This window comes from Leptopilina boulardi, unplaced genomic scaffold, assembly GCF_019393585.1.
Source record: "Leptopilina boulardi isolate dan_hultmark-lab unplaced genomic scaffold, ZJU_Lbou_2.1 LbouV2_393, whole genome shotgun sequence".
Lineage (NCBI taxonomy): Eukaryota > Metazoa > Arthropoda > Insecta > Hymenoptera > Figitidae > Leptopilina > Leptopilina boulardi.
Genome location: NW_026137966.1, coordinates 2,031,816 through 2,044,848, shown reverse-complemented (window position 1 = coordinate 2,044,848; position 13,033 = coordinate 2,031,816). Strand labels below are relative to the sequence as shown.

At 30.6% G+C, this 13,033-nt stretch overlaps 4 protein-coding genes across 4 annotated transcripts; 1 reads left to right on the top strand and 3 right to left on the bottom strand.

Moving 5' to 3' along the window:
* Positions 1 to 574: 574 nt before the first annotated feature.
* LOC127288765 (uncharacterized) lies at positions 575 to 1,498 on the bottom strand. The gene is made up of 3 exons (XM_051316404.1): positions 1,204 to 1,498; positions 784 to 1,116; positions 575 to 717 (listed from the first exon to the last, which is right to left on the bottom strand). The coding sequence occupies exons 1-3, from the start codon at positions 1,496 to 1,498 to the stop codon at positions 575 to 577; spliced, it is 771 nt and encodes a 256-aa protein (XP_051172361.1).
* Positions 1,499 to 4,612: 3,114 nt separating this feature from the next.
* Positions 4,613 to 5,839, top strand: LOC127288764 (uncharacterized). The gene is made up of 3 exons (XM_051316403.1): positions 4,613 to 5,174; positions 5,289 to 5,459; positions 5,706 to 5,839. The coding sequence occupies exons 1-3, from the start codon at positions 4,613 to 4,615 to the stop codon at positions 5,837 to 5,839; spliced, it is 867 nt and encodes a 288-aa protein (XP_051172360.1).
* Positions 5,840 to 7,659: 1,820 nt separating this feature from the next.
* Positions 7,660 to 8,786, bottom strand: LOC127288772 (uncharacterized). Its single transcript, XM_051316412.1, has 4 exons — positions 8,650 to 8,786; positions 8,317 to 8,569; positions 8,067 to 8,231; positions 7,660 to 7,982 (listed from the first exon to the last, which is right to left on the bottom strand). Exons 2-4 carry the CDS (start codon positions 8,554 to 8,556, stop codon positions 7,902 to 7,904), a joined length of 486 nt encoding a protein of 161 aa, XP_051172369.1. The 5' UTR covers positions 8,557 to 8,569; positions 8,650 to 8,786; the 3' UTR covers positions 7,660 to 7,901.
* A 1,239-nt stretch (positions 8,787 to 10,025) lies between these two features.
* LOC127288763 (pinin-like) lies at positions 10,026 to 11,503 on the bottom strand. Its single transcript, XM_051316402.1, has 3 exons — positions 11,465 to 11,503; positions 11,155 to 11,385; positions 10,026 to 10,649 (listed from the first exon to the last, which is right to left on the bottom strand). The coding sequence occupies exons 1-3, from the start codon at positions 11,501 to 11,503 to the stop codon at positions 10,026 to 10,028; spliced, it is 894 nt and encodes a 297-aa protein (XP_051172359.1).
* Between the last annotated feature and the right edge of the window lie 1,530 nt (positions 11,504 to 13,033).

Here is a 13,033-nt window from a genome sequence, read left to right as displayed (position 1 = left end):
TCTATTACTGTGAGCATGTATTTGAAACCTTTATTGGAATAGGAGTAAGGTATCATTTCTACCAAATCTGCTTGCCAGGTTTCATCTATGCCACGCATTTGAACTTTACGACGAGGATAATTCCTTCTCGCTTGTTTATGCAGTTCAGTTACAACTGTTAACTTTTTATCATTCATCATTTGGAATAAATGTAGTTTCCTTGATAATAATATTTTGTTGTAATTTAATTTGTTTTAGTTTTTCGTTAACTCTATCTTCAACAACTTGTACTAAAATATTCAAATCATCAATGGCTGATCTTAATGAAGATATAATTTGAAAGATAGTTTTTATCTCGTTTCGGATAATTTGTTGTACAAGTCGTAAATTTACTGCATCATGCAGCTCTTCAGCATCTTGAACGTTACAAAGTCTTTTGCCTTCAATATTGTAATCTCCACTTGGAGTAACTTTAAATCCAATACCAGAAGGTCCAGGCAGTCCACGACTTGCAGAGGCAACACGTCGTGTTAAAGAATGTCCGAACACATCAATGCTCATTGTAATACTAAGCACTTCTTCTTTATGCTCTCTCTTAATATATAATTCGAGCTTCACGAAGTTCTTCGATAATTGACATAATCTCATTATTATGACTTGGATTACCAGCTTGCTGTGATCCTATGAGTAGTCGTAAACGGTCAACGAGTTCATTTGGATCATCCCAATAGATGTAGTCTGGATTAAATTGTCTTTTTGCAATCATAAATTGTGGTAATATATTTTTATGCTTCTTTAAAGAACCACCACCACCACCACTTTTCTTTGGTGTACTTTTGATAAGTTTTGCAATAACATCAGTGTACTTGGAAGTTCTACTTATGTTGACAGATTCACTTGGACTATAATTTTTTCGATGTGCATTCGTAGCAATGAGAATTTCTTTGTAATTTAAAAAATCATCTGAACTTATTAAAGCTTCTTTTGGTTTTTGTTTAAATAATAGTTCGAGTAACCCAGCAGTTTTTAAATAATTTTTCTTTCCAACAAGCTTAATATGTGAACCTTCAAATTCAATAGGTGTATCACCAATCATAAAAGAACCGTTGGCAAGTTTACGTACTCCATAAACCGTATCTAAAAACAGTTTTCTATTTTTATCTAACATAAAAATAAATTTATTTGTAATTTTTTCATAATCTTCTTCTTTTTCAAAGTTATTACTCTTATCAAGAAAAGTTGAATTTAGTAAAGTTTTATCAAATTCTTCATCATCGTCAACAGCAGTTGAAAAAGAGAAATCATTAATATCTTTCTTGAATTTTTCAATTTTAACATTTTTGAAAGGAGTTTCAGTTACATTTGCCAACTTTTGAAGAGGTGTAACTATTGGTTGCAGAGTTTCTTTTAACAATGTCTCTGCAGCCTCTTTACCCATTTTAAGTAAGCGATGTTTTCGTCTAATAGCGTCGCTTGCTTTTGCTATTTGACGCAATGTTTCTTGCTCTTTTCGATACATGTTTTCGTCTTGATAACATAAACTATACTAATTTAAAATGAAATAAAGTCCTTATATTTATAGTGTAATAAAGCAATCAAATCCCTTTCTATATCTTCCCTCATTAAAATTCCTATCTTTATCAATAACGACAAATCCATATTTATCAGATTTCCAACATTCTGAACATAAATCACGAAATTGAGTATAAGACATGTCTGTATTTACATGATCTTCGTAGACATGTTTTAAATTTTTTTCATCTTGTCTAAAAAGCACCAGTAAATTTACATTATCTCGGACTAGATGTTTTGGAATACGAGCATATGTTTGACACAAGTAGAAACTGTCAACATTTACATGTCTACCCATACAAAAGAAAGCTCTAACATTGTCTTGCTTTTCACAAGCAATATCATCAAAGATGAATATTGAGTTTGGTTTAGCATCTTTTGGAGATACTACTTCTTCATGCTCACTAAATGGAAAGTATTCAATTCCATCCACGTCATGAATTACATTTTTCAAAAATTGATATTTTGGCTGCTGCAGAGATTTAGAGTATAGATAAATATTTTCAAAACTTAAACCATTTGGATGTATAATTAAAGAGAGAAGAGCGTTTGTTTTACCACAATTTGAGGGACCACAAAAGACAGCTCGGATGCTATCTGAAAACAAGCTACCATGACGTTGAATTTTTTTCTCACTACTTTCAACGTCAATACTTGTGATTGGGAGTGCTACAGGTTGTTTCGTGAACTGCATCTTGACAGTAACTGCTCTGTAAACTATAAATACTCGGCTTTTATAGTCTTACAGTCAGTTGCATATCAAACTTCATAGAGTGTAGAATGATTTTACATCGAAGTGATAAAAAACATCTTTGTCGTGGTAGAGGATTAGTTAACCGTATTATCAATAGTTTACCTTTTGAATTACATTTACCTGGATACCAATTCTGTGGACCCGGTACAAAGTTGACAAAAAGATTGGCACGTGGTGATAAAGGTGTTAACCCATTAGACGCTGCATGTAAAGCACATGACATTGCATATTCACAAAATAGAGAAAACATTGAAGCAAGAAACGTTGCAGACCAAGAGCTAGCTGAAAAGGCGTGGCAACGTGTTACAGCTAAGGATTCTAGTATCAGTGAAAAGGCAGCAGCTTTAGCGATATCTGGAACGATGAAAGCTAAATCAACGTTAGGTATGGGAATGAAAAGAAAGAAAAAGTCTTTAATTAGGAAGAAAAAAAGGAAAACCATGTGTAAGAAAAAGCGACTAGCATTAAGAAGAGTTGTTGATGCTGCTAGAAAAAGTATGCTACCCGATCATAATTCTGGAGAATCAATTCAAGCTGCTCTGATTGGTGCAAAAGAAGCAATAAAGAATGCTGGTGGTAAATCAAAAATTTTGTCACCGCGAATTCTACCTGTACCTTCTAAAGTTGGTGGTATTTTACCACTAGTTCCAATTTTTGCTGGACTTAGTGCTTTAGGAGCTCTTGCTGGTGGAGCTTCAGGTATAGTGAAAGCTGTAAATAAGGCTAAAACTGCCAAGGAACAACTTGTTGAAGCTCAACGACATAATAAAGTAATGGAAGCAATATCGCTTGGAAAAGGATTACATCTCAAACCCTACCGACAAGGACTTGGTCTTCATATTAAACCATACATTCAGGGGAAAGGATTAAAAAAGAAGAAGAAACCAACATAAAGGAAGAAAAAAAACTTGTATTGAAGCTACCTCACCGTCCTCTAACTGATTTTGATCTGTTGAAATATGCTAAAACTATGAAAATACCACATTTTCGTGGAGTTTTCATGCGAAATGAACTATCTTTAAAAGGACCTTATCGATATGAGTCAGGAATTATTAACTTAGATAACAAAGAAGGCCCAGGAACACATTGGGTGGCATATAAAAAATGTAATAACGAAATAATGTATTTTGATAGTTTTGGCAACCTTCCTCCACCAACAGATCTAATCATATACTTGGGTGATGGTAGCTTAATAAAATATAATCATGAAAGATATCAGAATTATGATACTTATGTGTGTGGACATTTATGTTTAAAATTTTTATGTAAACAACTTAATGTTAAGAGCAGCTTTAGTCTATATAAGAACGTGTAACTTTGTAATCTTTTAGTATATGAACAACTTAATGTTAAGAGCAGCTTTAGTGTATATAAGAACGTGTAACTTTTGTAATCTTTTAGTATATAAACTGACAGCATCATGAGTGATTCGTTTACTTTAACACTAAGTGGAAACAGTTCAGTTCTTGAATCTGAATATTTCCCACCAATAGAACTTAATCCAAATAAAAATTATGTCCTCGGTCTTGTTGAATTACTGACTTTTAATTCTATTCCCAATATTGATCAAGGTAACAATAAATTTTACATTGGTAATCATATAATTGATATACCAACTGGGAGTTATGAAATCACAGATATTGAAACATGTATAAAAAATTCAGTGAAACTTGGAACTGTTATTAGTATAAAACCTAATAACAATACATTGCGCAGTTTAGTTGAATCAAATTTACCAATTGATTTTAAACATAAAGATTCAATTGGTAAATTATTAGGATTTACACCCCGGAAATTATCACCTAATCAAACGCACATCTCTGATTTACCTGTAGCCATTCTCAAGGTAAATTCAGTCAGAGTTGAGTGTAGTATTACATCTGGAGCATATATAAATAATCAAAAAGCCCACACTATCCATGAATTCTTCCCTAGCGTTCCACCAGGATATAAGATTGTGGAAGTGCCAGCACACGTCATTTACCTTCCGATTGTTGTCAAGACAATACATAATATTCAACTCCGCATTGTCGATCAGGACGGTGATTTGATTAATTTTCGAGGAGAAACTATAACTACCCGATTGCACATAAAGTCAATGTAATGGGAATTGTATATAATCAAAAAGTTGGTGGAAACTATAAAAGTCAGCCAACATGCCAAAGACAAATCAGTTTAAATTTGTCTCACAAGGTGTTAACACCTCAGAATCACCTGTTCCTGAAAAAACTAGGTCTAAAAGTTATACCTCAAGGAAAACGCCAAGACAAATAATTTATATATTTTTTGGGTGTTGTTGCAACAAAAATGGACGAAATTCTCAACATTCCAGCAGCAGTGAATTTTGATGAGTCCATAGCTCATTATGAAATTCATGCTCATCAACCGTATGCTTCATCCTCTTTTAACAATAGTGATGAAATTCGAATTGCAGTTCAACATCAAGATTTATGTATTCTACCGAGTAAAAGTTCATTGCACATATTTGGGAAATTGACTAAAAATGATGGTATTGCTGTTACAGAAAACGTGCACTTAAGTAGCAATGCAATATGTTTTTTATTTGATGAAATTCGCTATGAATTAAATGGTATCGAGATTGATCGATGCAAATACGTTGGACATACAACTATTATGAAAAATTTAGTATCTCTGACTCCACCTCAATTAAATCTAATTGAAAATGCAGGGTTTTCAAAAATTACAGCTGATGCAAGAATTTCTTTAGAAAATGGATACTTTGATATTACAATACCACTTGGCATGATTTTTGGTTTTGCTGAGGATTATAAGAAAATTGTTATGAACGCTAAACATGAACTTATTTTAACAAGAGCACGTAATGACACTAATGCTATAATTCAAACAGGTCAAGGAGCTGATGAAGAATTTAAAATTTTCATCAATAAACTAGAATGGATGGTACCATACGTTTTACCAGCTGATAATAATAAAATAAAATTATTGAAATTTATTGAAAAAGATCCTTTAATTTCAATAAGTTTTCGATCATGGGAAATGTACGAGTATCCGTTACTTCCAACAAGTTCAAAAGTCCTATGGCAAATAAAAACATCAACACAATTGGAGAAACCACGATATGTAATTGTAGGATTTCAAACAGCAAGAAAAGATAAACGAAAAAAATATGCCTGTCATTTTGATCATTGTAACATTACAAATGTTAAACTATTTTTAAATTCACAATATTACCCTTATGGAAATTTAAATCTAAACTTTGATCAAAATCAGTATGCTCTGCTTTATGAAATGTATGCTAATTTTCAAAGTTCTTACTATGGAAAAGACTCAGAACCTATTTTAACAAGGGCTATTTTTAAACAACTATTTCCTCTAATTGTTATTGATTGTTCAAAACAAAATGAGTTTCTTAAACAAGCATCAGTAGATGTACGTTTAGAATTTGAATCAGGAAATAATATGCCGGCTGAGACCACTGCATATTGCCTCATTATTCATGACCGCGTTGTACAATATAAACCAATCAGCGGCGTCGTCAAGAAGCTGCTGTAGAGGAGAGGGGATAAAGTGGAGGGAGTATGATTGAGTATAAATGCAGTAGTTTTCAGCCAAAAAATTCATTTCTGGTTCAACATGGAGTTCATTGTAGACGTCCAAGGATTTAAAAGACCCTACAACGATTTTATTTTCAAAGAGTTGGCAATACTTCCTCTTCAACCAGATGCTCAACCACTTGTCTACCTATTTGAATCACCTTGTACGTGGAATTCATTGCCAGGACGCTATAAAAGTGAAAATCGCTGGTTAACACACAACTACCATGGAATCCATTGGGCAGCTGGAGATGTCTCATATGATGAACTTCGTCCTATTCTACGAGAAATACTTCAAGGCGCTAGCGTAATTTACGTTAAAGGATTAGAAAAGAAAACATGGTTAGAGAAATATGTGTTGAATGTACAAAATTTAGAAGATTTCGAATGTCCTTCTTTAAAAAAACTTAAGACTGATTTGTTAACAATATGTACGCATCATACTCTTTATACTGAAAATTGTGCTGTCAGAAATGTTAAAATTCTTCGCGACTGGTTTTTGGATCCTCCAAACAAATATGTAAGTGCTGCTACAAAAGGCTTTGATGAAGTTGATTCTACTAGTTTAAAATGTTTTTACGAAAATTGTGAATCTTTTTTTTGTAAATAGTTTAATATGTTTTTTCAAATAAAATATTAATAATTTCAATTTAATACTTTGTTCGTTAATTTTTAAAACCTTTAATGTTAATGTTTAATGAAAATAAACTTATATAGGGTGAAGAAAATAATTTTAAAACCAATTTACAATTAAATTTTTTTTTTATTTTTAACAGTTATTTTATATGTATACATTTTTGTTTTAACATAACTTTTATTTCTTAAATTAATTTTTTTCTTTTTTTTTCACTTTAATAATTTAAATTCAACGATGTTGTATGGTCCTCCAAGGTACTTCAATTGTAGGTTCTTTAGGGCTGCAGCTTCTTGCATCATTTTTAAAGTGTTAGGCTCATCATCTTCGAAATGTTTAGCGAATCTGGTTGGAAGATATGTGATAAAGTCTGCGTCGAGTTCTACGATGATTCTGGGTCCGTATTTCGTCTGCACCTTTTTGATTTTTGTCACAAAGTATCGGCCATTTGTCACTAATTCCGATAGCGGCTTTGTTGGCAGAAAACCCTCCAATCGTCCAACTGCATTGACTTTTTCTAAATCCATATTTTTTTTTGTTAAAAAAAGATCTGTAACAGAAAAATAGAAAATATTCTGAAACATTTTTAAAAAAAACATAGAACTGAAACATAAAATTAAAAGAAGAAACCTGAAACATAAAAAGGAAACTGAAAAAAAGAAACTTGAAACATTTTTATGTTTCAAGTTCAACAAAGCTAAAACAAAAACCTGAAACAAAAAAAAATTTAAGAATAAACCTGAAACATAAAGATAGAACTGAAACAGAAAATTGAAAGGAGAAATCTGTAACAGAAAAATAAGCTGAAAGAGAATAAAAAGAAAAACTTGTAACTGAAAAAAAATCAAAGGAAACCTGAAACAAAAAAAAAATTTAAGAAAAAACCTGAAACATAAAAATAGAACTGAAACAGAAAATTAAAAGGAGAAATCTGTAACAGAAAAATAAGCTGAAAGAGAATAAAAAGAAAAACTTGTAACTGAAAAAAAATCAAAGGGAACTGAAACAAAAAAAAAATTTAAGAAAAAACCTGAAACATAAAAATAGAACTGAAACAGAAAATTAAAAGGAGAAATCTGTAACAGAAAAATAAGCTGAAAGAAGGAATCCATACTTACTGTTTTAATGTTGCAAATAGTCCCGGAATGCTGAAACATAAATGAGCTGCCTTTCTTTGCACACCGGTTTAAATCACCAAGTCCCCACTTTCTCTTTACCCCCACTTTCTCTTTCCCCCTCTCACAACATGCGCACGCATCATTTGAATGTGACTAGCATGAGGTAATATTTTAAAAAAATATTTAATGATTTTATTTTGTATAAAAAAATATTTAATTATTAAATTTTTTTTTTTTTAATAAGTATTTTAATCAGAATTGTCATGACGTTAAGGTGAAGATTTGCAGGATGTGTCATCGCTTAGAGTGGGTGGTGTTTCTGGAGGAATTAATTCATGTAATTCCGACATCTATAAAAAAAAAATTATAAGTTTTTAGTAAAACAATTTTATAAAAAGTATGTTAATAGTCATGTTTTATTCCAAGAAGTTTACCTCATCTTCACTAATATTAATTTCTAATACGTCACTGTTCGGACTCTCTGGTAGAATCATGCCGTATTCATCCAATATTTGATTAATATCAGGCAAAGATTCGAACATGTTGTATGCATTCAACATTTGATCAATGTCAGGGACGCATTCTAATAATTCTGACAACTATAAAAGAAAAGCCATAAAATTTTTTTTTTTTATAAGAAAAGAATAATTATAATTTAATCTATTAAAAAAAAGAAAAAAATACCTCTTCTTCACCAAAGTTAATATCAAATATATTAATATCATTATTATTATCATTTGTGTCTTCATCATCGCTGCTAAGAATGATGGTTGAACCCTGACTATCATATATTTCAACCTCATTATCATCGGAGTTCTCATCCGAATCCTCATAAGAATTATAATAATATTCATCAAATATAACATATTCTATGTCCTCTTCCCCGCTACAGAGTTGATTAGAGTTTGGTAAGAAATTTGACATTTTTACTTTGAAACTGCAAAAAAAAAAAAAAAAAAACATGTTTGAAAAAGCGCCTAGATAAGAAAGAGAAAGGAAACTGAAAATAAAATGTACCGTTCTACTACAGTTTCTACTGCTGCTTCTGATGTTGCTGCAACTGAAAAAGAAATAATGACTCTTCGAGCTCGTGCGCTAACTTTTATGCCTCTTCAACGCTCCCCACTACAGTCACATGACATCCAACACCCTCCGCGGCAAACTGAAGAACTAACACTCATTGGCGCGATGTTTTAAAATACGACATAAATTAAATATTTTATTTAAATCAAATTCAATTTTAAGTAAGTTAGGTTACACTTACTTTTACTAGAACAATTTTGTGAATTTCATTTAATTTTAGTTATTTCAGGATAATTTGATATAGCAAAAATTATTTGTACTCACCTTAGATGTGTTTGAAAATTATTTTACCTAATTTACTTTTTCTTTTAATTTAATTTAATGCAATTCGTATTATATAAGAATTTTTACAAAATTAAAACTAAAAAAAGTATATGGAAAACATTTAATTATATGAAGTTCTCGTAAAACACTAAGATGTACGTTAATTTTTTTAAAAAATGTAATTTTTATAGAATAAAATCAAAAAAAGTATATCACAAAAAAAACAAAAAAGTTCTTCACAAAACTATAAAATAGAACGCTTCAAGTAATTTTTCACTGAAAAAAAAAAATTTTTTTTATTAAAAGTCAAGAAATTTTTTTTCAAGACAATAAACACATACAATATAAAAAAAACCAAATAAATTCACTTCGTGCAAGAAATATTTTTTATTTTTAGCAATACTTGCAAAACTTTTTAAAAAATAAACACAAATTATAAAAAATAAAATAAACACAAATTAGAAAAAAATAAAGGCCATACAAAAAAAACTTCACACAAAATAAAAGAAAATTTCACACAAGATAAAAAAAAATAAACACAAATTATAAAAATAAAATAAACACAAATTAGAAAAAAAATAAAGGCCATACAAAAAAAACTTCACACAAAATAAAAGAAAATTTCACACAAGATAAAAACAAAAAAATAAACACAAATTATAAAAATAAAATAAACACACATTTGAAAAAACAAAAGGCCATACAAAAAAAAACTTCACACAAAATAAAAGAAAATTTCCCACAAGATATAAAAAATAAACACAAATTATAAAAAATAAAATAAACACACATTAGAAAAAAAATAAAGGCCATACAAAAAAAAAGAAAAGAAAAAAACTTCACACAAAATAAAAGAAAATTTCACACAAGATAAAAAATTAAACACAAATTATATATAAAAAAATAAAATAAACACATTTGAAAAGAAAACAAAAGGCCATACAAAAAAAAACTTCACACAAAATAAAAGAGAATTTCATACAAGATAAAAAAAAACTTTATACAAAAAAAAAAAAATGAAGGCGATGACAGTAACATCTAATAGATTAACTTTTTCTGGACTTTTTACATGACCTCTTGTCCATTTTTTTCCTTCTTTTTTTATTGCTTAAAGTTGAGCCTGTCGATAAAGATGAATCTGAAGTTGAGCCTGACGATGATGATGAGCCTGACGATGATGATGAGCCTGATGATGAAGATGATCCTGATGATGAAGAGGAGCCTGATGTAGAAGATGAGCTTGACGATGAAAATGGGATTTTTTTCTGATTATCATCATCATCATCTTTATCTTCCTCGTTCACGGCCTCGATATTTTCATTTACCTCAGAGGGTGCATCTGAGTCGACGTTTGCAAAATTCTCTGGGTTCTCTTCCGGTTCCGACTCCTCAAATGAATCTTCTTCGGAAAAACTCAAGTTTTGATTTGGAATTTTAGCACTTTCAGTTGGAATAGATGCTGCCTGCAATGGTAGATCTGCTTCTTCACTGTTTATTGGTGGCTGGATTGCAATGAGGTTTGTAGAGGGCAAAATATCCCATCTAGATACTTTGCACCGTTTTTTTGTTTCTTGTTGTCTTCTCTCTTTTAAAATATTTAATTTTAATTGTACCTTTCGTACTCGTTCCGCAAGGTCAACCTTGACAACGGATTCGTCTTTCTGCTGACACTAGAAATATCAATTAATTTCATTAATTTAAGTGTGTGTAAATCATGGAAAGTTTTATTCTTATTTTCTTATATAGGGCAGAGTCGGGTAGCCCCGTCATCTTAACGTTTTCAGGTTATTATATAAAAATAATATAATATATAAAATATAAAAATAATGGATAAATAAGTCAGCGCAACTTTAGTAAATTGACTTGTTTTGAAGGCAAAATTTTTAGACAAGGTTTTTTACTCTTTTAGGGTGACCATTTGTTCAAATAATTTTAAATTTACATTATGAGAACATCTCAAATAAAAAAAAACAATTTACTATTATCGTAAATATAATAATAATAATAATAATTTATTAATTACCGTGTGTGGCCACGGCTACCCCATGGCCATGGTTACCCAACTCTCCCTTATAGAAGCTAATTATTTTTGCATTTGACTTGTGAAAAAATAGTCACAAAAATATTTATTTAGATTAATATGTAAATAAAAAAATATTTTTAAAAATCGTTTACCTTTGGAATTGAAGTCAAAGAAAAATGTGGCACAGGCAGTGTTATTGTTGTTCTTGTTCTTTGCTTTTTTTTTAATCGAGGATCATTTGGATAAACTAGTTGACATGCTTCACAGGAACAATAAACGCTTTCCTTCGGTGGACCTGGTGCATACGACCTTAAATAAAACGGATCTGTCGTTCGGAAAAAACGACAACTCTCGCAATCGCATCCTTTTCTTTGTTCATCAACCTAGAAAATATTTGTTCTTTTTCTTATAACAATATATATATAAACATAACATATTTATGTACATTAATTTTACACTTACCATCGTTATATCCAGCTGTTTTTCATCAATAGCGGCCATTTGCATTCACGGCCAGAGTAGAGAAGGTTAGTATACTACAGTAAAACCAAGGTTTATGAATTAAGGATGCTTTCAGCAGCTGTCTAACTTCTGATTGGCTGCTCTTATTTTCTCTATTAGAAATAGCCAATCAGCGTGTTTTTAAATAAAATCGATACAAACATTTATATTTAACATTTATATTTAACATTTAATATAAATAGCTTATGATTATTATATGAAAAATTATTATTGTTTAATATACTATAATTATATACTAATACTAATTAGATAAAAATAATTAAAACACATTATTATTATTATTACCTAGTACCACCATGCCTAAGGACTTTAAGTTGTTTTAAAAAATTACTTAACGCCGATCCATTTCAAATTGACTGTGAAAATAAGTGGTGTCATCTAACCGTGGCAGCCAGTAATAATTTGGAGGGAAATTTAAAAATCCCCTATGCCAAGGAACTTTAAATTATTATTTTTAAAATTACAAAACGCCAAGCCATTTTGAATTGGCCGCGAAAATAAAGTGGCCCCTTCTAATAGTGACGCTGGTAATAATTTTATCGTTAAATTTGGTGGGGAATTTAAAAATCCCCTATGCCAAGGCACTTTAATTTCACCGGTAATAAAAATTATACAAATTCCAAGCAATTTTAAATTGGCTGCCAAAATAAAGTGGTGCCATATACCGGTGACAATGAGAATTAAGACGGCCGGTATAAAAGAACACAATATTGCAAGGCAGGTAAAAATGGTTGAGAAAAAAATTACCAAATTCGAAGCAATTTTAAATTGGCCGCCAAAAAAAAGTGGCGCCATCTAGCGGTGGCAACGAGAATTAAAACGATCGGTAAAGAAGAACACAGTATTGCAACGCAGGTAAAAATGTGTGAGAAAAAAAAATTACCACATTGCAAGCCAGTTTAAATTGGCCGCCAAAATAAAGTGGCGCCATCTAGCGGTGAAAATTAGAACTACACCACATTGCAACGCAGGTAAAAAAATGTGTGAGAAAAAAAAATTACCACATTGCAAGCCAGTTTAAATTGGCCGCCAAAATAAAGTGGCGCCATCTAGCGGTGAAAATTAGAACTACACCACATTGCAACGCAGGTAAAAAATGTCGGTAAAACAGATTCCTACTTTACCGACCTCGGTCGGTAACTGCGCTAGAACCCGTGTTGCTATACTACTAAATTTTTATTTTTTAAAAATTTTTTACATTATATTATAATTTTAGATACTTAATATTACCAGAAAAAGAATTAACGACCCTAAACAACAATGATTTCGATGAGTTAAAATTTCATCGGTGCCTCCCCTTAAACTATTAAATTTTTTTGATTCAAAGAAAATTTTATTTTGAATGAAAGAAAACAAGTCAAAGAAATTGATTTCTTTAAATCAAAGAAATATTTTTTCTGGGTGTATTCCCTCAAATAAATCAAAAGATTATATAATCCTTAATTCTCACACCACAGGCAATTTTTTATAATGTCAAATGAAAAGAATAGAGTGGTAATATATTTAAAA

Excerpts from the sequence above, each read along its gene's own strand:
- LOC127288765 (XM_051316404.1), bottom strand. The coding sequence starts at position 1,498 with ATGTATCGAAAAGAGCAAGAAACATTGCGTCAAATAGCAAAAGCAAGC. Across the intron at positions 1,117-1,203 it reads TTCAACTTTTCTTGATAAGA|ATACGGTTTATGGAGTACGT; the intron begins GTAATAACTTTG and ends AACTGTTTTTAG. Across the intron at positions 718-783 it reads GAAAAGTGGTGGTGGTGGTG|ACTACATCTATTGGGATGAT; the intron begins GTTCTTTAAAGA and ends AATTTAATCCAG.
- LOC127288764 (XM_051316403.1), top strand. The coding sequence starts at position 4,613 with ATGGACGAAATTCTCAACATTCCAGCAGCAGTGAATTTTGATGAGTCC. Across the intron at positions 5,175-5,288 it reads TAATGCTATAATTCAAACAG|ATCCTTTAATTTCAATAAGT; the intron begins GTCAAGGAGCTG and ends TTATTGAAAAAG. Across the intron at positions 5,460-5,705 it reads TAAACGAAAAAAATATGCCT|CATCAGTAGATGTACGTTTA; the intron begins GTCATTTTGATC and ends TTCTTAAACAAG.
- LOC127288772 (XM_051316412.1), bottom strand. The coding sequence starts at position 8,556 with ATGTCAAATTTCTTACCAAACTCTAATCAACTCTGTAGCGGGGAAGAG. Across the intron at positions 8,232-8,316 it reads TTAACTTTGGTGAAGAAGAG|TTGTCAGAATTATTAGAATG; the intron begins GTATTTTTTTCT and ends TTTCTTTTATAG. Across the intron at positions 7,983-8,066 it reads TTAATATTAGTGAAGATGAG|ATGTCGGAATTACATGAATT; the intron begins GTAAACTTCTTG and ends TTTTTTTTATAG.
- LOC127288763 (XM_051316402.1), bottom strand. The coding sequence starts at position 11,503 with ATGGCCGCTATTGATGAAAAACAGCTGGATATAACGATG. Across the intron at positions 11,386-11,464 it reads AACAGCTGGATATAACGATG|GTTGATGAACAAAGAAAAGG; the intron begins GTAAGTGTAAAA and ends AATATTTTCTAG. Across the intron at positions 10,650-11,154 it reads CTTTGACTTCAATTCCAAAG|TGTCAGCAGAAAGACGAATC; the intron begins GTAAACGATTTT and ends TGATATTTCTAG.